This window comes from Pelodiscus sinensis, chromosome 1, assembly GCF_052426305.1.
Source record: "Pelodiscus sinensis isolate ZL-2025 chromosome 1, ASM5242630v1, whole genome shotgun sequence".
Lineage (NCBI taxonomy): Eukaryota > Metazoa > Chordata > Testudines > Trionychidae > Pelodiscus > Pelodiscus sinensis.
In genome coordinates this window covers 215,994,960-216,019,036 of record NC_143052.1, presented here as the reverse complement: position 1 = coordinate 216,019,036, position 24,077 = coordinate 215,994,960, and the positions used below count along the sequence as shown (strand labels likewise).

The 24,077-nt window shown below is 40.3% G+C and overlaps 1 protein-coding gene across 5 annotated transcripts in view; it reads right to left on the bottom strand.

Annotated features, from left to right (window-relative positions):
- Positions 1-10,004: 10,004 nt before the first annotated feature.
- Positions 10,005-24,077, bottom strand: part of CTPS2 (CTP synthase 2) — a 165,363-nt gene continuing 151,290 nt past the window's right edge. For all 5 annotated transcript variants that reach the window (XM_075914146.2, XM_075914154.2, XM_075914186.2 and 2 more), the window contains 2 exons: positions 23,886-24,030; positions 10,005-10,116 (listed from right to left, as the gene is read on the bottom strand). In XM_075914146.2, coding sequence (XP_075770261.2) covers positions 10,047-10,116; positions 23,886-24,030 — 215 coding nt within the window. In that variant the 3' untranslated portion in view covers positions 10,005-10,046. The remainder of the gene's footprint in view (positions 10,117-23,885; positions 24,031-24,077) is intronic.

Genomic DNA, 24,077 nt, shown 5'->3' with positions numbered 1-24,077 from the left:
AGGATGTAAGCAGGGGTTGACAAGGCAATCAGTCTCCTGCACTGCACTGAGAATGTATTCCAAGATAAAGCACCACATGCACAAACAATACTGAAAAGCATAAGTATAAAGGTATGTGGCAAGGCAACTTGAGTTTTGCTCAACAAACTTTATTCCATCAGAAAGTTCCGTCTGGCTGGGCAGAGTTTTTCCGTTTGCTTCTGCAGTGTTTGAGCCATTTTAACAGAGCTGTTTAAACAATCAATAGTGCAGTGTGTGGTTCACTACTTAGTAGGCGTGCAATGCTTTAATCTAAAGAAACCAGACAGTGTTTATATAAGAGATGATCCACTTGTGCAGGAACATAAGGAACAGCTGTGTTGAATTAATTCTTCCATCAGTGGGAGAGTTTTTGTGTTGGATGAGCTCCATAAACATGAATTGGCATTAAAAAATGGATTTAAAACTATTATAGACTCAGTAAAGAGACTGAAAATTCAGTACCTTTAGAACTACTCCTGAGAATTAACTTCAAATGGAGGGAATAGTCGAGCTGACTTCAGATAAGTGCTAGATGTTTGTGAAGAAAGACTCTGAATAAATACAAAGAAATTACCCCAGTCCCTTGTGTAGAGTCTTTTTTCCTTATTTTAGATGAATCTTTCATTAAGAGTCCCCAGTCATGTCTCAGAAGATGCTGGGCAAGTGTTTTGCCTATGCTGCCACTCTGTGCAGGAAGCTGCAGCCACCCTGCTACTTAGGGGAGGTCTGAATGACTAGAGAGCCTAGGGGAAGGATTCACATTGGAAGAGAAGATGGAGGAAGGGCTGTGGCCTTTGAGATTAGGAGTGAAGAACTGTTACATTTGTTTGAACTGGGCTGCTATTCTGGAAGCCGGGGGCTTTTATGTAACTTAGTCCTATCTGCAACTGAGCTGCACTAATGGCAACAGACTCCTCAGAGATGGTGAGAAACTGAGGCAGCGGGTGAGCCCACACCCAGATTGGATAGGTCCAGTTACACCAGGGTTCCCCTAATTTTTGTCAGAGCACTGGCCACATCGTAGTGGAGAAAGTGTTTTGCACATGCCTCCTCTCCCATTTGTGATCTGATAATATCCCTGTGGCAACAACATTGTTTCCACACAATAGTTAAGTTAGGAAGATATATGTTCTTCCACTTTCTGCCCTAGCACACGCTTCCCTGCTGCTTGACTCTCCTCACCCTGACTCCACAGGTACCCCCTATTTTCCTGTTGCTCTGGAAGTACTGCCTCACTCCTTTCTCTCCTGACCTTTTGTTTCCTCTCCTTTCATCCAGTGCATTTCATCCTGGATTCTCCTGTGCATTCCATGCTGCTTTTCAAAACCTCAGGTTTCTTTCTTGCAGTTAAAATCATGGGCACATGGAGGAGAGCCCAGGAGGAGATTCAGTAGCATGTGAGCACAGATACGGTTTTGGGAACCACTGTACTAAGTATATCCACAAGTCATCCCTATTCAGTGTTGCTCTCTTCATAGAGCAAATTCTGTTTTGACTTAATGCAAGCCCCATGGGCTTCAGTCAAGTGGCACAAGATGCAAGTCAGTGCAGGATTTGACCCACTTTGTCTACACAGAGATCTCTAGCAATGAACTGTAAATCTAGAAAGGAGCCCTTACCTAGTTCAAATTACCTAGTTAAAAATAGAGCTAGATAGATTCATGGAGGTTAGGTCCATCTGGTGTCTGGTTGGTGAATCTTGCCCACATGCTCAGGGTTCAGCTGATCCCCATACTTGGGGTCGGGAAGGAATTTTCCTCCAGGGTAGATTGGCAGAGGCCCTGGAGGCTTTTTGCTTTCCTTTGTAGCATGGGGCACGGGTCACTTGTGGGAGGATTCTCTGTATCTTGGGGTCTTTAAACCATCGTTTGAGGACTTTAATATCTGAGATATAGGTGAGAGGATTATTCTAGGAGGGGTGGGTGAGATTCTGTGGCCTTCATTGTGCAGGGGGTCAGACTAGATGATCATAATGGCCCCTTCTGACCTTAAAGTCTATGAGCTCTCAATGGCTATTAGCCAGGATGGGTGGAATGGAGTCCCTAGCCTTTGTTTGCAAGAAGCTACGAATGGGTGATGGGGGAAAGATCACTTGATGATTCCCTGTTCTGTTCACTCCCTCTGGGGCACCTGGCATTGGCCACTGTCAGCAGACAGGATACTAGGATAGATGAACCTTTGGTCTGACCCAGTATGACCATTCTTGTGTTCTCTTAGGGCCTGATCCAAATCCCTTTGACTTCAACGGGAGGCTTTCCATGAACGGCAGCTGGCTTGGCACAACCCCTCAGTCTCCAAGCAAATTCGCCTTTTTGCCACTCCATTAGTTACGAAGCTCAGTCTGTTCCCAGATTATTACCACTCTGGTAACTGAAATAAGGCATTGTCTGCACTGAAAGCAGAGGTGTGATAGCTTCATTCTAGCTGGTGCCAGCACTGATGGCTGTGATGCCACAGAGGCATGGGCTTCTATGTGGGATGGTTACCTGAGTATATACTTAGGGCCCTAGAATGCTAGGATAGTCTGTGCTGCTTCACTGTTATTGGTGCCTGAGCTAGGTTGGGTATGCCTGTGTGTGCCACCATCACATCCCAATTGCCACGTAGACATCTCCTAAGTGTGGTATGTAAACAAGGAGTAAAATCGTGGCTTCACTGAAGTTAACAGGGCAACTCTTATTTACTTCAGTGGAGACAGGAGTTCACTGAAGGTTTTCTTTTATCTATCAAAAACTTTCTAATTCTTCTTTATACGTTTACAGCCATTCAGTGTTGGCCACAAGTTTACTGCCTATGTTCAATTTATATTTGCTTTACCTGTCAGATTGATGAACTAGCATTGGAGCCCGGTTTCACTGTAATTCAAAATAATTATGGAGAAAAATGGGTGCCTCGTATTGTTCAGATTATGTCAGCATCACCTTCCTTACCCAAAAGCTTATTTTACAGCCCTACACAGTGTATTGTTTATTATGCCAGATGTACTGGATGCTAAATCACACTGTTTAGCTTGCTTCAACTTTATGAAGCCATCTGTGAAATCAGATTATTTCCCAAAGAAGTATACACCCCATGGATGAAAACACAAGATGCTCACCATCCTCAAGCTTCAGCTGACTTCAGTAGGCGCTGAGGAGCTCAGCAGCTCTCAGGAGGCACTTGGCAACACACAAAACAGGCCTGAAAGTTGTTTGCTTTCAAGTTATTATGCTGCGTCTTTTTCATGTGAAGTGTTTTAGACAATAAAGCTGGACAGGAAATAGTTTAGACCTGTTCTATAAAGACGCAATAGTGATGCAACCAAGTGGCAAATTGCTGATAAATGCTTAAATGGATAAGTTAAACAAGACACAACTTAGCTCATTAGCTAGCCTGCTCTCCAGTTCAGCGCTCCAGTATATATGAACCCAAAGAGCACAACCTGGAAGGAGGAGGACTTCAGAGTTCAATCAGTCACAAAACCCCTTCTGTATCTATAACAGATACTTTAAACAAATTGCTTTGTTTCACGGTAACCCCCTGCAAGATCTGAAATTATCTTTTACTAAAATGCAAATCAGATAAGCAACCCTCCTATAAGCTTTGTTGCATATGTCTTTCTGATTTCTCCATCTTGCCACAGAGATCAATGTTTCACTGAAAGAAAATGTTGAATTGAATATGAACATACAAATGGAAATTAAATAAACTTTCCTTCTCCCTCTTGGAATGGGATGGTCAGTCTGAAAATACAGCAATAGAATGTTTCGTTAATAATCACTCACCTTTCTTCTCAAAGGGATAGACTAACAAATTAGGCCCAGCCATATATAAAGGCTGAAGAAGCACAAAAGAGTCAATTTCATCTGACTCAAAGTCTCTTCATTTGTGGCAATTTATGGATCAATCTAGTGTACAATTTGGATTCTCAAATGTATGTTTCCCTTCTCTTTCCTTGAGGATATGCCTGTCATCTGGCCCAAAAGAGATGGATGAGATATAGGTAACGTACATCAATTTCAAATACTGGATGCATTCAGAAATTGGATGGTTTTAAAAATAGTACATATTTTCAGAGACAGTAAGTGTTAAAGAATATGTCTTGTGGATATACCATGATGTGAATTTGATCCAGTGGATTTAAACATTAGTATTAGTCTATGCTGTAATATATTAATCTTTACAGATATCACACTGGGTAGAAGAAAATAGGTGAAAGAAAGTTAAATATAATTTAGTAGGGAATACTTAATTCCTCTGTTTGCAATATGCACTTGCATGTCAGTGAGTTGATTATTTTTAAGATGCTCAAAAATGTGATACGTCTTCCTGAATATATACAAGAAATGGTCCCTACCTGAAAATTTTACCATCTACTTTCAGATATGGATGTACAAGTGCTTATGAAACATGAGACATGATGGAGTCCCCTTTTTGGACAAATTTTAAATCAAGATGAAATATGTTTCCAAAAGATAGGCTTTCACAATTATTCTGGTGAAGCTCCGTGACTTGTGTTATACAGGATGACAGACTAGATGATCACAATGGTCCCTTCTGGCCTTAGAATCTATGTGGTTAGGGAGGAAGGAAGGACAGGGGTATAGTACGTAGGTTATGAGCACATCTTCTTAGTTTAAAGGGTTCCATTTCATTTACAAGTGGTGTGTATTATCTATCTTGTTTCAACTTCATGAGACCATCTGTGAAATTAGATTATTTCCAAATGCAGTATACGCCCAGTGGATGATAACACAAGTCTCTGTGGATTGAGTGAAAGAGATGAGCTGGAAGAAGGCAGAGAATGTGAACGTAGGTGAGTATCAAGGGAAAGACAGGATGGGGTCTTTCCTGTATGGGGTCAGGAGGCTTGTCAGTGCTGGAGAAGTTCCTGAGGAATATATACAGAACATGGGACCCTGACTTCAGGATGATTCTCTGTGACAGAATACCAGCAGGCCAGTTAAATTGGAGGAGGCTGCTGCTGTACATCATGAAGCCCATTTCCCTGTTCTCTGGCCCTTTCTAAAAAGTAGGGTCCTTTAAAAGACACCCTTGGACATGTTCTGCTGCTGCTTCTGGCAAGGGAGAGACTCCTCCTGGAGGTGGTGGGGTAAGCCTCCAGGATGTAGATTCCTGGAGCCAGCTCCCCAGTACAGTCTGGAGAGGGAGGAGACAGGTTGAGGGAGCTGGGCAATCCAGATGCTATTCTCAGCTTCAACTTTTTTTTAAAACAAATCACAATGTCTCTGTGCCTTAGATATTCTCCCACTTTTCTGAGTGGGGGAACTAGCTACTGAGGTATTGTCACGATTAATTTTGTTTAATGAATTAGGATAGATTGTCAGGATACGGCTGCATTGGTAGCCCATACTGCATTGAAGAAGACTTTGCATATTGCCTATCTCAGTGCTGTCACAGGAAACAACAGTGTGAGCTATATTCTGGACATAATACAAAAGACTATAAACATTTTCTCTAATATAATTTAATGCAATTGATCATACATTTAAAAGTTACAGACAGTCTTAAAAATACAACATGTTCTAGATCACAGACACATGTAGCAATATCAATTCCAACAATACCTGTTATTTCCAAGGCATACATCTACAAACCACCCCAAAACAATCACATATTTGGATCTTATTTTATCATCCCAGTTTGTCTTACTGAACAAATATGTTGGTTGCAGAAACTGGGTTTTTCTAAAGCAATTTTAAGAAAATGAAAATTAAAAACCCCTCGTACTTAAAAATTAAATATTACAAAGTTATTTAAGAGGCAAATCACTTTTTGTAGATTACTTTCCAGGCACAGGATGTCACTTGCCAGTGTACCAGGGTAAAAACTAATCTATTAATTCATAAAATTAAAATGCAAAGCTTGAGGACTTCATTTCAGAACTTTTTAAAAAAAGGTTATTTTAGCCATTGGGGTTATGCTAGTTTTAGGGTGCTAATCCACTTTCTGGGCCAGATCCTTGGATGGTCACACAGCTGGTGGAATCTGATCCTAGAGACATCTTAAATAACCGTGGACTCATCTGTTGCCCTTGAGCTGCTCAGATAGTAGGTAGAAGGTAGAGTATGGCCAAGACCCACCCCCATTAGGGAGTGATTACTGGCTGCAGTTTCAGTAGCTCTGCAGTGTTCAAATCTGCCATAAATTAGAATAGCACAGAGGCTATTCTAAAGGGGTGCAGGGAGACAAGCTCTGTGTAGAGGGGCCCTCAAATCATAAGACTATGACGATGAGTTTTAATCCATCTTTGTACCCATTTCCAGACATATGCTATGTGCAATTCATATTTTATGCTCTGCCCCTCTTAAATTCTGTTTAGCTTACAGCTGACTAGATTACATTTTATTGTGAATCCATTTGTTTCAATACTCTTAGGCATCTAATAAATTCAAAACTTCTACAATCCCATTTAGAATTCAGTAGATTAACATTATGTTCAGTATTATCAGCTTTTCAAAAATACTACTGTTTAGATGAAAGCAAGAAGCAGACAAATTGTAGAAGATGCATGGTGACACTGAACGTGTAGAAACAAAATGAAAAGACATGCATATTCAACATCAAAACTGTGAAAACAACAGATGAACATAATTCCTTGTTTGCATGTTTATAGCAAAGGAATAAACATTTGTTCAACAGGCTTAACACTGAAACTATTCTCCACTGCTCGCATATAAGGTCAACTGTTTTTAATTCATTCCCACCTTTGAACACACACACTGCCCGCACACACAAAATACGTTTTGCTGTCTAATGCTACAGCATTTTTCCAGCATTTTATTTTATTTTAAAAATAATACCAAATCTTCCTGCACATCAAGATTGCTACAGATAAAGAACTAAGGCAGATTCATCTATGATCATTCAAAAATCATAGGCCAAGAAAAATTACTGTGACAGACAGCAAAAATTTGATGGTCCTTTGTCCAGTATTTAGCTTGAGAACTACTTCTGTACAGGGCATCATCTGGAAAATGATAACTGAAATATCACTTGCAGCCATAGCAGGGAGAGAAATGCCTCTGTTAGGAAGTTAAAACTCTGTAATTGCTTTAAAGTCTATATTGTAAGCTATTTATATCATGTATGGAAAAGCAAAACTGTACAAAAATGATGCAACCAATTAACATGTGTATTTCCTTCCATTCGATTTTGTTTTGTCTTTCTAAAAAAATAAAAAAAAGAAGAAGAATTAGTGTATGTACAAGCCTGCACTGCAGATCCATTTAGCATTTTTATAGTTAGCAATCCTTTAACTCAGTGTATATGATGATCAACTTAAACATAATTTTACAGTAGATACTCCAAGTGGGTAAAGTTTATCTAGATTCAACAGAGTATTAGTGAACCAAAGCAAATGTAGTCTACATGTGTATCCATCTTTGATTAATAAAAATCATGCCTCTTTTAAAAATCTTAATATTGTAATAAACTGTGTGCTATTTGCTCATGTAATGTAATTCTACAGAATGTAATTAGCACCTGCTTGTGAAACATCAAAATAAAAATGTAGATTCATCAGTTGGAAACCCTGCTGGTAAAATAGCTTAAAGCATCACAGAAATACATTTATGCAACCAGTTTGCATCTGAACAGTCACAGCTCTGTGCAGCAACTGAAACTAAATTAATGGCATGTTAGGATTTGCCCTCATGCGCTCTGTTGTGAAACCCATAGTCAAAGCTAAAGTGGATCTCATAAATGTGGTGTCAGTTATAGACTATACAACACATATAGTCTTGCTCTTGCAGGCTGATCAGAAGGCAGGGTAAGAAGTGTTTTATTTCTTTACTGACTTTTTTAAGATGCTCATCCACATCACATATGAGAACCTCCTATACATTAAGTCTCAACAGCCATCTGATGTAGGAAAGTGTCATTATCTCCATTTTACAGATGGGGAACTGAGGCAGATAAAAGGTGGGATTCACAAGTGGGGCATAAGCACCTGTTATGGAGTGGAATTCACAGCCCTGAATTAGGTGCCCAGGCTCTCTATGCTATGCATGTTGTGGGTGTTGGCACCTAAGAATGGAATTCACAAAAGCCATCATGCTGAGCAGGTTGCTGTTTAAGCTAGCCAACAAAGGAACAGGTTTAAGCCATGCACCTTTCAGGAGTTAGGTAATGTCCATCTTGACTCAGGAGTCACAGTTGTGAAAGCTTTGCTATAGTTAGTTGCCTAAGCTCCATCAGCTGTTTTCAAGAAAAATGAGGACACCCGCAGGCACCACCCATTTTACAACTTTTATCCAACTGGTTAGCGAACATGCCCAGCCTGGGGAAACCCAGGTGCAATTCCGCCCTCTGCCTGATGTGGCAAAAGGATTTGAACATGAGCCTGCCTTCCAGGAGGGGCCCAGAGGAACTGACTGTTAGGACATTTTGGGGCAGGGTGCTCTCAGTCTCTCCTGGTGAAGCTGTTCCACTGTATATTAATACTTAAATATGCATTAGGCCAAAGACAGAGTAATAACTATAACCTGATGAATATTTAGGCCACTCACGTGGGATGTGGGGGACCCAGATTTCAGTCTGCCTACACCTATTTAATTAGGCACAGTGGAAGAGTTTCAACAGGAGAGATGGAGAAACAGCTATCCAGGCATAAGCCTTAGTCCACTGGCTAGGACACCTCTCTGGGAGGTCAACAACCCAAGTTCAAATCCCTGTTTCAGAAGTAGGAACTGAACCTGTGTAGGTTGTTTAACTACTGGATTAAAAGTTCTAAAGGGGACACACTACTACCCCCTCCTGTTTTGTGTGTGTTCATTTGCACTCACTCTGCAGGCAAGACAGAAGTTCATTAATCCTTCTGAGGCGTAAGTGTGAGTAAGGCCCCAAGTGATACCAGGACTTACACAATTATGAAGATGCTCAGCTGATGAAATTTAGGCAGTTGGGGACTTTAGTGGTGGAAACATGGGCTTGAGGGTCTTCAGGTACCTGCAAGGTTAGGTAGCAGCTTTGTGGTTTGCACCTGTATCTAAACTTTGGGCTTGGGCACCTAATTCTACCTTTTGAGTATCACTCAAAGTGACTTCCTCAAGGTCACAGAAGGAATATGTGGTTGAGCTAAGAGCAGAACTCACATCTCCCAAGCCTCAGTCTATCATATTTATATGCAGCCTTCATCACCAATCTGGCCTAGCAGTCAGGTGCTAACTAGTTATGTCATGTGAAGGAGAGCATTAAACTGGGAAAATGAAAACTTAAGAACTGCATATAACAATATTCAAGAATACCACATAATGGTTCAGAATGAAGGGATGAAAAAGACTCTCACAATGGTCACGATCTTGAAGGCTTTGCATAGCTTAAGTCACAATGGTTAAAGTAAATTTGCAGGTCAAATACCTCAGAGGAAATACAAATTCAGGTAAATGTGGAGAGTCTCACTGTTATAGTTTAAAAAGCAAACAACTAGAAGTAACAGGACTTTAGCAAAGTATATTAGCCACCAAAGGACCAATTTTAAAATATTAGCTTTCTGAATCCCCATTCCTAAGATCTGTCATGAAGTCTCTGCACTGTCCTAAAGCCAACTGTCCATCTTTGGTAGAAATATGACAACAGAAAATAAAGCACAAAGAAATGGTTCAAAGGAGCAAAACTAAAATCAAGCTGACATGGTAAAATCAAACTCATTTAGAGTTGCATACTAAAGTAACAAGCGATTAAAGAAAACAATTTCTGCAAAGATTATAAAAGTACAATTATAAAATAGCCTTTCAAACACTAACAGAATTTGATTTTGTATGGTATCTTTCACACAAACTGCGCCCAAAACACACTGCAGCCCTTAGTAATACAATTACAAAGCTAAGCAACAGACGGGGAAAAAATGCTGTGGGTGAGGGAAAAAAGATAAGCTCTCGGAGGAGACTTGGACACGAGGGAGAACCAAGATAAATCTGTTTCTTGCAGTAAGTCAGAAAGAAATAAAGGTTGTAAAGAAGTATTAAAACAACCCTATTTACCTCAGTTGCATTCTCCAATTCTCTGCTCTTCGTGCAAGGGGCTCAGCTTGTTTCTGAATCAGAAGGTTGTTTTTCTGGAGAACTGTCATCACTGAGGTCACTGTAGCTATCACTAGCAAGAAGGGACAGATGGTGAGAGTGGTGCAGAAGAAACAATTTCTTTGTCTAAAGCCCCACAACCACAATGACCCACACTAAGGCACTAAGCCTTCCTAACCAGGAAAACACATATGCACAGGCTCGTCTTTAATGCCATTGTAGTGTATCTTCCTCAATGGGATTTAAGCACATACATAAGTGCTTTTCTAAACTGAGGCCTAACTAACTAATGAGACCCAGTACGCCATAAAGATGACATAATATTCTTTTATTTGGTACCATGTCTTAACACATAACAGAGGGCCGAGTGACTGCAGCCACCACTGATGTCACTGAGAGTACCAAGTTCTCAGCACAAAACTAGAAAAGAAATGTTCTAATTTACAGCAGAAAGCACGAAGAAATGGTTCAAAGCATGTTACATTTGTTTTCACACTGAGAAACATTTAGAGTAGAGTGGAATGAGAATTTTTCATTGAATGATTTTCCAACAAAAGTGCCCTTTTCACAAAATCAAAATTATCCACGAGAAATTTCAATACAGGCAGTCCCCGGGTTACATGGATCCAACTTACATCGGATCCCTACTTACAAACGGGGTGAGGCAACCCCGCACTAGCTGCTTCCCCCCAGCAGACCAGGGAGATACGAAGCAAGTGCCTCCCCACCCCCTCCCCGAGCAGACCAGGAAGACGCGGAGCGGCTTTTCTCAGCAGACACCTCAGCTTGAGAATAAAGGACTGAGGGAAGTGAGGTGTGGGAGAATAAAACTGAGCTCTGGAGATATGTTTGGCTAGAGTTTCCCCTACACTATGTACCAGTTCCGACTTACATACAAATTCAACTTAAGAACAAACCTACAGTCCCTATCTTGTACGTAACCCGGGGACTGCCTGTATAGCAAAAAAAAAAATTTGATTTTCTGTCAGGCATATCAAAATGATGGCTTCTCAGTTGCCTTCTAGAAGGTCAAACTGACTAAAGCCTTCCCAAGGACTGACATGGCTGAGCATCCAGAATCTTCCTTCTTGGATCTACCACCTGCCTGCCTTCCCCTCAAGCAACAGAGAGGAAGAGGGTCCAAGCACTCAGCCTTCCTGCCTCCTCCTAGCTCTGGGGCTGAAGAGACAGAGTACGCCAGGCTTTGTGCTTCTCTAGCCTCATTGATGAGGGGAAGCTAAGAAAAAAAAAGGCACATCAGTGAGTGAGAGAGCCCAGGTCAAGTGCCTCAGCCTTGCAGGGCTCATTCTATGGAGCTAAACATAGCAGAGCAGACTGCTTAGGGTAGAGCCCATGCTCTCAGATCCTTCCCTTTTGTGGGGTCTCAAAGCACTGCCATTTTATAGCCTTGCAGCCGAAGTCTTGTGAGCGCAAGTCCAGTCCAGCCACAGCCATGCTGGGGATCTTTTATTGCCATGTGGACATTTTTTCATGGGAAAGGATTTTCATTTTCTAACTAGGCCCATTTGTATGTATTTGTCTTGACCAAAATCTTAATTTAGATTTAAATTAAAATTCTGCTATTTCACAATCACATCCTCAAAACAAGATCATTACCAACGCACCCAAACACTGTTAACAGCTTTCCCTTTCATCTCCTGTTTCCTATAAAGATACATTTGTTTACTATCAGATACAAGCTAGTGGGCTAGTGATCATTTTATCAGTGAACAGAACAAGGAAGTGGTGATGGTGAAGAATTCATAGCAGCAGTGATCAGCTGAAGGAACATCAAACAGGCCACAGCAGTCATGATTAAACTGACTGAATTCTCTTCAGAAGAGCTCAGATGGGCAGCTCCTTGCCCAGCCTATTGTAGAGGATGGGTACCTGGACTGGCAAGCTCATAGTCTCAATCACAGCTTTCTGTATGCCCACGATCATGCTCCGGGTGGATCCTTGGCCCTCTGCTTTGGTGTGCTCCCTCCCTTCCCCTCCTCCCCCAGCTGCTTTAGCACCCTGTGATCACTGTGGTGTGGTGAAAGAGCAAAGAATCAGTGGTCTCCTCTGACAGGTAGTGAGCTGGTGAGCTGACTGACAACCTCATTGGACTGCAGTTCAGGTAACTGAGAAAAGCCATTAAACTGCTATAAATTTTGCTGAGGGCTCAATGGAGGTAAACTCCATTTGCCAGCTGGCAAATTTGCAGGATGCTGGATTTAACCTTAATATCATCTTGTTTGTGTTATACTCATAGCCTAATTAAAACACAAAAATTGTAGACATATAGGATAGGGGTCTATGATAGCAAAATTGTCTGATTTAATTTCAGCCTTTCACTGCTAGGGGAAATCTGCAACAATGTAATTAATTATGTTCCTGGAAGACAGAGAATGTGGTCAGAATGAGTTCCTCTGCTGAGGCAGAAACACTGAAGGACATTAGATATGCTGACGGAAGCCTTCTTTTTTCAGGATAGCTGCAGCTACAGTGGGGGCTTTGTCAGAATTGCTCCATCACTAGAGGTTTTATTTTTTCATATTCTTGAGAGCTATAGCTATGCTGGTATGTTTTAAGCGTAGACCGACCCATGGTTGCTTTCACATTTACTAAGTCTTAATGTACAGCTTTCTGTATTTATTTTGAGTTATGTATATGTGGCTGATTAACCATGTTAAAACAGTGGGTCACATAGGACTAACTACACGAACAATGTGAGGATTTTAATATGTGGGAAACTATTACCAACATGCACCAGCTATTGTGAAGGAAAATATTGCTAACAACATGATCAAGCATGCCAAATACACACAGACACACACAGTTTCATCAGAGCATCATTGCCACTATACTTACTTCTTTCTGAATGTGCCCAAGGAAGCATGGAATAAAAACTTTGTATTATTAAAACAGTTATGTGTTAAACACAGAAATATTTCAAGTACAGTAGTTAATTGCAGTGTTTTTCTACGTTGTGTTAACACTAATTAAACAAATAGCCTTTAAGTTTTCTATCAGTACTTACAAAATTGAAATTTTTACTAGTTTGAAGAAACTTGCCCCATCTTTGTGTTTTTCCATCCAGAATATATACCTTTAATTTTAAAAAAGCTGAAAATTTTTTGTCTTGTTTCATAAAAGAGTTAAAAATTTCCAGGCCGCTTCTGCTACCATTGCAAACCAATATCTATGTCAAGTTTATAAGATTTATTATAATATGAAATGTATTATACTGGAAAAAATCTGAGAAGCCTCAGAGTTGTATTATCCAACAAAGAGAATTCTCTTTTCTCTTTGGAACAAACATGTATTTCCTTCAAATTGCATTGAAATGCTGCACAGATATTACACATAAAGATTAAATAGTTATTTTGTGCTAGGAGGTGGCTAGTACTAAATACATTATATAAAACTCATTGAAGTGTGCTGGCTAAGAAAATGGTGGAAAAGTATCTTATTTCTTTCTTGGTTTTTCTGTTAATAAACTTTTGTCCTCTGAGAGTGATCCCTCACTGGAAAAAACCCAAAACTGTCTTCATTTCTTTCTGTGGGTTTTCTTTCAGCTTGTGTGTCCTGAACCACTGTTCAGTTGATTTGTGTTGGTTTGGCATCACCAGATTCCTACAACCGAGTGGAATAGACAGGTGGTAAAGGGCCGCTATAGTGGCTTCTGTGCAACCCTCCTTTGCGCATCCATAGCGAGAAGGCAAGGTCAAGAAAAAATGGAAGAGCATATGGTGTCTCTCTACCTAGTCAAACTCCAGCTCTCAGAGCAGACCCATTGAGCCTTGGAAATAATAATGGTGAAGACTCTCTCAGACACTTTGGCCCCAATTTAACTCCCACAGGAGTTAAAGAAAACAATTTAATGGATTTAAGAGAGTTGGATCAGGCCTTTTATGGCTTTAAGTAATTGTTTAAAAAGTACAGATTTCTTGGAATGAAATGATGCTATTAGCTTTGCAAAAGAACGATTCCTCAGAGCCCTTCTGACACTAACACATCCGTGTTATATTTATCTACTCCGTCTTATCCTGCCTGCTGGATATGAATGTTAAGACTCAAATGATCTTTTGGGATTGACTGAGCAGGAGTAATTTACGGCAAAATTTGGCTGCTTCTACACTGCACTGTAGTTTGAAATAAGATACGCAATTTGAGCTATGCAAACTGTGTATCTTATTTTGAAATAGCTTATTTCATATTTTGGCACTGTCTACAAGGTGCCAAATTTCAAAATTACCAAGTATTCCAGAATGTCCTTTATGCCTTGTGAAATGAGGTTTACAGGGATGTTGGAATAGCAAACCCGTTATATTTTGAAATAACGGGCACACTCAAAAGATGCAGAAAAGCTATTTCGGGATACCTCCAGTATCCTGAAATAACATTGCAGTTTAGATGTAGCCTTTGACTTTTAATAAAATCATGAGTGAATTGTAATAAAATGAAATATCACTTGGGGCAAGAACAGATAGTCCCAAACTGTAGCAAGCAGAAACATTCTTATGTAGGAGCAGTTTTTTACAGAGACGTTTATACAGCTGCATTCAGCCTCATACTCCTCTCCCAGCACTCAAACAAGAGTTCCATTAGTATCAAATTAATCTACATTTAGCACTCGGGGTGTCCCCATCTGTTTAGTCACTAGTTACTGTACCTCTCTTTTCTTTTTGTACACCATCATATATCAATGTAGTACCTAGGCGCAGCTAAGAGGAGAGGATTTCCTGTCTGTGTTACTATGGAAATCATCTGATGTGGTGATGGGGCATGAACGTGAGTTGCAGTGTGATTCTACTACTAATGTATCTCAGCTCCTACAGGGACAGGAAGTTAAAATCATGCCTAAACCTATGTTTCTTGCTGGCCACCCACTATCACTGAGCTGTCCGTTCTTAATTTTTTAAGCTTTAGGGAGCAACCAAGCCAGACCATTTGTTGTTTCTTAATGTTTCTATTAAGAAATAAAAACAATAGGTAGTAGTAGAAATATGCCCCATTAGTATGGGTTGGAAAATTCTGATTAGCATTCAAACGGGCAGTGCGCCTTATGTACAGAAAAAGTAATTTTTTTGACAGACAGCTTCAGAGCTTTATATCTTTTTAATATATAATTGAGAAAAAGTCCATCTCTGGAGAGGTGAATAAGCTGAATTCAATTGCTATGGCAATTTTATTTCCTGTAGGAGGAAGAGGTAAGCTAATTTGATGAAGCAATGGTAGATGCACATTCACCAATAACTGAGTGCTAAGCAGGTACAGTAAGTTTAATACTAAAACTTCCCATGCTGATTTAAACATTTATTTTTAAGGAAATGATTCAATTTTTGGAAATCCGTGGACTAAGAGATGTAAATATTAAATTAGAAATGCATGATCTTTACTAAATATTCAGCACAAAGTGAAACACTTATTTCACTGCAGCTTTGTTCGTGAGATGTAATTAAATCTAAGTGATAATATTAAGAAGTTGTTGAATAAAAGGCTTGGCGAGAGAAGGATATATTTTATAAGCAGTGAATAAAATGGGAGCAGGACATGATGCCATAGTAACAGGCATAAATCTCAGAATGGATTGGGAGGATACAAGCCAAAAATGTCCTTTCAGCCTCAGGTAGTACGTAATATACACTGCCATGGAGAAGGAACTGTCCCCATTTACTAGATGAGCCTTTCCTATGCAAGTTAGACAGGATGCACTTAGATTTAATGCAAACCATGACTTCTAAAAACAAAGTAATGATACAGCTCAGTACTACCACTTTTTTTCTTTTAACACCCAACAATACCTAATCAATACCTAATGGTGCAGATCAAATTTAAGTCAGCTGGAGATTCTCCTGCTGAATTCCCCCTGGTTATGTCTAGATTGCATCCCTTTTTCGTAAAAGGGATGCAAATTAGACGTATTGCAATTGCTAATGAAGCGGGGATTTAAATCTCCCCTGCTTCATTAGCATAAAAATGGCTGCTGCTTTTTTTCGGCACGGAGCTTTGCCGGAAAAAAGCTCCAGTCTAGACGCGGATCTTTTGGAAAATAAAGCCTTTTCCGAAAGATCCCTTATCCCTTATTTTAAGAGGGATAAGGGATCTTTCAGAAAAGGCTTTATTTTCCGAAAGATCCGTGTCTAGACTGGCGCTTTCTTCTGGCAAAGCTCCGTGCCGAAAAAAAGCGGCAGCCATTTTCATGCTAATGAAGCAGGGGAGATTTAAATCCCCGCTTCATTAGCAATTGCAATACGTCTAATTTGCATCCCTTTTATGAAAAAGGGATGCAATCTAGATGTAGCTCCTGAGTATTAGGAGTCTCCACTGGCAGAAAAGCTTGTGGAGGATGTACCTCTTACATTTCCATTCTTAAGGTAGGTGTGTGTGTGGGAAGGGGGGACATGGAAAACCAAGGTTTTACTGTGCCCTGCTCTCCAATGGTGAAAATTCTCTGAAGGATCTTATGTCAGTGACAGAAATTAAAGCTGCCTCCTTTAACTTACACCAGGACTGGGCAGCTGAAAATAAGGGAACCATGGGCTGTTTCCCCTCTCTCCATTACACAGCAGAAAAATCTATCCTTTTGTATCTTATTTTGCCCAGAACTCCTCAGACCCTAAGAATCAAAGGCATTGTTTCCACAAGGCTAGACACTGTCTTTGAACACAGCCCTAAGCAAAGACCACTGAGAAGTACTGTGACTCAGAGACTACACCTATGTCTACACTGCAGAGCTTTTCCGGGATACCTCTGCTGCGTCCAAGGAACATGTCTGCTTTTCTGAAAAAAAAATCCAGAAAGCAGACGCGTTTTTCTTGGTATCCCTGTAAACCTCTTTCTATGACAAAGAAGGGATGTTCCGAAAGAGAATTTTTTTCTGACATTTGGCCCAGCGTAGATGGGCCAAATGTCGGAAAAGCCTCTTTCGGAAGAAAAGCTTAAAAAATATGCAAATTGCAGTATGCAAGTTGAGTATCTTTTTCCAACTTTTCTTTGTAGTGTAGACATAGCCTACTACTGAAACTAGTAGGACTCAGAAAAGCATTAAATTCTCCAATGGGTAATGAAAACATCCAGTTACATTAGCTGGTTAAACACATTTCGAAAGGATAAAACCCTCAGACTTCACTCAACCACCAACTAACTAAGCCCACTGCTAAGTCAATCCCTAGGGAAGGCAAGTAGGCAAGGAATTTTTCAAACTGGCTGTGCTGTGCAACAGTATGTCTAGCATACCCAATAGCAAGGGTGCTTACCTGGAATACAGAAGACCCTAATCTGAATTCCAACTCTGCCTGATCTGGAGTAAAGACATGAATCCAGGTCCCCAAGATCCCAGGTGAGTGTCCTAATGACTAGGCTATGGGCTAGTCTGGACTCTTTTAGATGCTTCAGTTGAAGCTGTTCTCCTTTGCATAAGTATGTAAATGTTCTTTGGAGCAGGGACTGGAACCTGGCTCTCCCAAATGCTGGGTGGGTGTGCTAACTACTGGCTACAATGGGATGGGGTCTCTGGTTCTTGTAATGAAGGGCGTAGGCACCTTGCTCCAGGAGAATATTTCCTCTACATCTCCTAGCTAGCTTAAGCTCCCCTGACCTCATCTTGCAGGCTTCCGAGAATCCCTTTCTTGGACATCTAACACACAGGGAGCCTGGGTGCCTAAGTCAGGGTTGAGAATTCTAGCAGACTGAAGGGCACTTAGGAGTAAGTGTTGCAACACTTATGTCCCCTTTGTCAATCTATCCCAACTCACAAGGATTAGGAAGGAACTTCTCCTATCGGTTTTCCCATAATTGTCCACTTTCAGGGTCTCTTGCATCTTCCTTTGAAGCATCTGGTGCTGGCCACTGGTAGAGGTAGGGTACTAGACTAGACTGACCATTGATCTGAACTGATACAGCAGTTTATAATTGGCGGGTGGGAGGGGGAGGGGAGTATTCACCACCAGAGCATCACTAAAGTCAGGACTTGTCACTGCAAGGGCACTCCCTCTGGCACTCCCTAGTGTCTGCGGCTTCCTCGGCTCAGCCAGTTCAGTCCCCTTCTGGTGTTATAAAATTTCAGCTGAAAATTCCAATAAACACCCAAACAAATGGATGCCTCTTCAGGTTACTGTGGCATTCTCTGCACTTCATCCCTATACCCAGGCTCTGCAGAGTTCTTCTTTACGTCTTAAACTAAGCATTGTCCTCCACAGCTTTCTCCCTGGTGGCTTTTTTCCTCTTAGCAGATTTCCCACTACTTCTTCTCTGCAGGGACTCTGGCAGTTTCTCCCAGCAACCTCCCTGCTTCTTAAAGACCTGACCCCACGGCCTTTCATATAGCACTCTCTGTCACTGGATTTTAAGAGGATCAGATAGGTCACTGCTGCACTCAAGGGGGGGAGGCATGTTTGCCCCAAAGTCTGTACAAAGGGGGCCATGTGAGATGTCAAATGAAAGCTTATGTTCTACTGATTCTATGTATGCTATTCATGTACTTGTGTGATATCTGTATGTGGAGTTAAAAATATGTACTCTGTGTTGATGCTGGAAGATTCTCTGAGACAGAGCAATGGGCCAGGAATGTTCAGTCAGTGACGATGCTAATTAGCAAGGCTCCAGGGACAAGGCTCTGAGGGTATGTCTACACTACCCCACTAGTTCGAACTAGGGGGGTAATGTAGGCATACCGCACTTGCAAATGAAGCCCGGGATTTGAATTTCCCGGGCTTCATTTGCATAAGCGGGGAGCTGCCATTTTTAAAACCCCACTGATTCGAACCCCGTGTAGCGCGGCTACACGGGGCTCGAACTAGGTAGTTCGAACTAGGCTTCCTAGTTCGAACTACCTAGTTCGTGCCCCGTGTAGCCGCACGGCACGGGGTTCAAACGAGCGGGGATTTAAAAATGGCGGAGCCCCGCTTATGCAAATGAAGCCCGGGAAATTCAAATCCCGGGCTTCATTTGCAATTGCGGTATGCCTACATTACCCTCCTATTTCGAATTAGGAGGGTAGTGTAGACATACCCTAAGTAATTCCTTCCCATTCACATGGCTGCCCAAGAAAGGAGGGAGGCAAAATTGGCAGTTTGTCTGGGCTCTGCTTGAGAGGGCCCAAAACTGAATAGTACTATGACCCCACATGTGAACTCACAACACCTGGAGTGGGGAGCTGTACCTAGCCCCAAGAGACAGGCACTCCTTCTGTGGGACAGACACTCTCCAAAAAAAAAAAAAAAAAAAAAAAGCAGGCTTCCCCTCAGGGGTCATTTTTAGAAGGGTGAAAAGATCTCTGTCCCATTCATATTTGCACTCCTCACATATTCAGCTATTGTATCCCTTCCTTATGTATCATATAGATAAACTCTTTTCTCTTCTCTCAATCCCTCTAACTTGCCAATTTTCTTCTTGTTAATGCAGTGCCCAAAATGTAATGGAATACTTCAGAACTTGGTAGAGGACAGTTAGGCTAGGTCTAGACTATGCTAGACTTTTGAAAAAGGATATGCAAATTCCTGGGGAATCTCACTTTCAAAAGTGGTACGTCTTTCAAGCTCACTTTCGTTTATCGACAAGCTGCGTAAATCTCATTTTTTAAGGAAAAGAGGCTTGTTGACAAACGGAAGGGTTCACTGACAAAACCACATCTAGATTACTTTCACTTTTGAAAGTGAGCTCAAAAAAGATATGCAAATTCCCGCAGAATTTGCATATCCTCTTTTGAAAGTCTAGCGTAGTCTAGACATACCCTTACTTCCCTGTTCTGCATTTTCTCAAGTGGAATCTCATTTCATTCTTTTTGACTCCTGTTTTTAAATTCTCCAAATCCTTTTGTATCATTCTTGTGCCCTAACTGGTGTTTCCAAATCTTCCTAAATTAGTATTGTTTGCAAATGTCATTCATATATTGTAACGCCCTTCTTCCAGAAGTTGGGGAAGACTAGGTCTCTGATTTCCCATAGGACACCTCTCATCTTTACATGGTGCTGCTTTTAAAAAAAGTTGTTTACTGTACTTCAGCAGCTTTACAATCACCATGACAGTGTTCTTATCTAAGCTAATTTCTATTCATTTTTCAAGCAAAATTTCAAAAGACCCAGTACCAAATTCTTTACTAAAATTCAAATATATTATATCTGAAGTTCCCTCTTTATCCACAAGCTATAGAATCAAATCTTTTCTCTGGAAATATTTATTTTTTATAAACCCATAGTGCTTATTGCCCCTTTCGGGTATGTATACAAAGTAATGACAATTGCTTAGCTTATTTCAAAATAGCTTATTTCAAAATTTGGTGCGGTCCACACTGCTAATTTCAAAATAAATCACTATTCCAGTACGTTCCTTAATTGTCATGCAACGAGGTTTACAGGGAGCCAGAATAAGAAATCTATTATTTCAAATGTATTTAATAAGAACATAACACAAGAACATAAGAACAACCATACTGTGTCAGACCAAAGGTCCATTGAGCCCAGTATCTTGTCTGCTAACAGTGGACAATGTCAGATGCCCCAGAGGGAAGGACCACCACAGATAATCCTCACATGATCCCTCCCTTATCACCCACCTCCAGAGAAACAGAGGCTAGGGACACCATTCCTACCCATCCTGGCTAATAGCCATTGATGGACCTAACCTCCATGAATCTATCTAGCACTTTTTTGAACCCTGTTAAAGTTCTAGCCTTCACCGCATCTTCTGGCAAGGAGTTTCACAGGTTGACTGTGCGCTGCAAGAAGAAAAACTTCATTCTGTTTGTGTTAAACCTGTTGCCTATTAATTTTATTTGTTGACCCTAGTTCTTTTATTTTGGGAACAAGTAAATAACTTGTCCTTATTCACTTTTTCCACACCAGTCATGATTTTATTGACCTCTATCATATCCCGCCTTAGTCTCCTCTTTTCTAAGATGAAAAGACCAAGTCTTTTAAATTTCTCTTCATATGGAACCCATACCAAACCCCTAATCATTTTTGTTGCCCCTTTCTGTACCTTTTCCAATGCCAATATATCTTTTCTGAGGTGAGGCAACCACATCTGTATGCAGATTTCAAGATGTGGGCGTACTATGGTTTTATATAGGGGCAATAAGATATTTTCTGTCTTATTCTCTATCCCTTTTTTAATGACTCCTAACATTCTGTTTGCCTTTTTTTTTTTTTTTTTTTTTTTTGACTGCCGCTGTGCACCGAGTGGATGTTTTTAGAGAACTATCCACAATGACTCCAAGATCTTTCTCGTGAGTAGCTGCAGACAAATAAGTCCTCATCATGTTGTATACATAGTTGGGATTATTTTTCCAATTGCATTACTTGACATTTATCAACATTACATTTCATTTGCCATTTTGTTGCCCAATTACTTAGTTTAGTGAGATCTTTTTGAAGCACTTCACAGTCTGCTTTGGTCTTAACTATCTTGAGCAGTTTGGCATCATCTGCAAATTTTGCCACCTCACTGTTTACCCCTTGCTCTAAAGTTATCAAGAAATTTTATCTCTGCATCCTGTCCTGAGATGACGTGTATCCAATCAATATAGGGATAGTTGAAATCCCCCACAATTATCGAGTTTTTTTAATTTGACAGCCTCTCTAATCTCCCTTAGCATTTCATAGTAACTATCACTGTCCTGATCAGGTGATCGATAATATATCCCTTCTGCTATATTCTTATTATTGGAGCATGGAATTACTATCCATAGAGATTCTATGGAAAATTTTGGCTCATTTAAGATTTTGACTTGATTTGATTCTACATTTTCTTTCACGCATAGTGCCACTCCCCCGCCAGCATGACCTGTTCTGTCCTTCTGATATATTTTGTACCCTGGTATGGTTGCATCCCATTGATTGTCCTCGTTCCACCAAGTTTCTGCGGTGCCTATTATATCAATATCTTCCTTTAAAACTAGGCACTCTAGTTCATCCATTTTATTATTTAGACTTCTAGCATTTGTTTATAAGCACTTCAATAATTTGTCACTATTTATCTGTCTGCCATTTCTTGATGTGTTAGACTCTTTTTCATTTGATTGTGTCTCATCTGATCTGACCCATACTTCCATCCTCTCCTCCTGCCTAGAACACAGAGCATCTCTGTTAAGACATGTAGAACGCTATTTTGAGATAATGGATGTTACCCTGAAATAGTGAGACTGTGTAGACATACTCTTTTTGATTTAGAGGCCAGAGTTGCTATAAACCGGCATAGTTGCACTGAGGCCAATGGATATACACCAATTTGCACCAGCTGAGGATCTAGCCCTAGATGTTTAGTGATTTCTTTTACTTAATCATTGCTATATTACTTTACTAAGGAGAGAAAATATATGTCTAGGATTGTAATTGTCAAAAATCACATTTGTTTTCTATTTTCAGAATTGACTGTTTTTCTCCCTAACAAATATACTTTACTTACAAATATACTTAATACACCCTAGGATAACCATTTGAACGATTTGGAACGATTTTGAATTTTAAATGATCTTTTACCATGCCAGAAACATACTCTGCATACATATTCATTGAGAACAAAGAAGCACTTAAAGAAATTTCTAAAAGAAATTTCATTCAGAACCAATGAAATCGTTCTTCCTTTTGCCGTTTATAGTTTACCCATGTAATCCACTACTACAGGGGGCCATCAACTCTAAATTTGAAAATGGGATAGATAATGTTATGACCCACACCTCTAACAACTTTTGTAGCACTGGTTATGGATAATATTTGAATGTTATGATTTATAAGAGATGACCTTTAGAAGTCAGGAAGGTGTTTGTTAAGTATGTACATCATCATAAAATGGCCAGGACCTTTAGAGTTGAGGTTCATTTGCATCTGAAAAAGCTACTGTAAACTCTAAGAACCACAATATTAGCAGTTTAATTTGACTTGGTAACTTTCATGTTCCTATTGAGTCGTCAGAAAAATTCCTTCCCATTGCTCTTCAATATAAGAATACATTTCAGAATTATTTAAAAGCAATGCCTGGGGAAAAAAACAAAACTGGTAAGTTTTGCATTTTACTTTCAGGATGGCAGAGCACTTCAAAGTTGGAGCTAAGAAAATTCTTTTAGGTTGTTCTGGCTTCTCAGTAGCTTTGCCATTTCAACCTTAGTTCCCCCTTCCTCCAGTGCTCTTATAATTATTACTATTAACAGGGCATATTTGATCATTAAAGTGTTTTATAAATATGAATTAATTAACACAGGCTGAAAAACAATGCTATAAAAAAGTAATGTCCCAGGAACTTTACCTTGGTTATAGAGATAGAGCTGGGTCTCTTTGCAATCAAAACACTTGGTTTGGCTCAGCCACAAAATTCTGACTTGGGTTCAAACCCTCCCCAGATTTGACAGATACTCAGGCTGGGTTTTGTGCTAAGTCCTCGTCTACTTGTTCAATATAATTACCTCACTGCAACTTAATAACCTTGACATTTACTGTTTCATTGCTATGGTCAGTCACCTTCAGATAGGATATGAACTTCACTTAACTGCATGAACACCCAGCAGACCTTTTTCCTGGTAAAATAACCACTAACTCAGCTTAAGTTGAGGGCCAGACACCTCCCGTGAGTTGAGAAATAATTTTCCTAGAACTGACTGCAGGGAGCTGGGATACTTATTTACATTTCATTACTGTAGTACTTATTGTTTCTGATCCTTCTATTGTCAGTCTGTGAGGAAAGAGGAAAAATACCACATGTGGCTCTTCAAATAACTGTTTTCTGCCAATCATGAGCCAAGATTTTTCTTTTGAACATAATAAAAATCAATATAAAAGCCCCCTTCCCTGCCCAATTTACTGTATCGATAAAGGATAGTCCTGCTAAAACTGTAGGCAAACAAGCAAATAATAAGGTTACCTTGGAGACAGTTTACATCCACGTTGCAAGTGTGCACTGAGTGTCCCAGTTGCTGCAAGCAAGAGACCAAGATATGGAGGTGAAGGCTTCATAGGTCTCGAGGAAAACTCTGGGTGGAACTGGACACCAACAAAATATGGGTGATCTAAAATCCAAAGGGAATAAAGAAAATGCTAGAAGCTAGGAAATAGA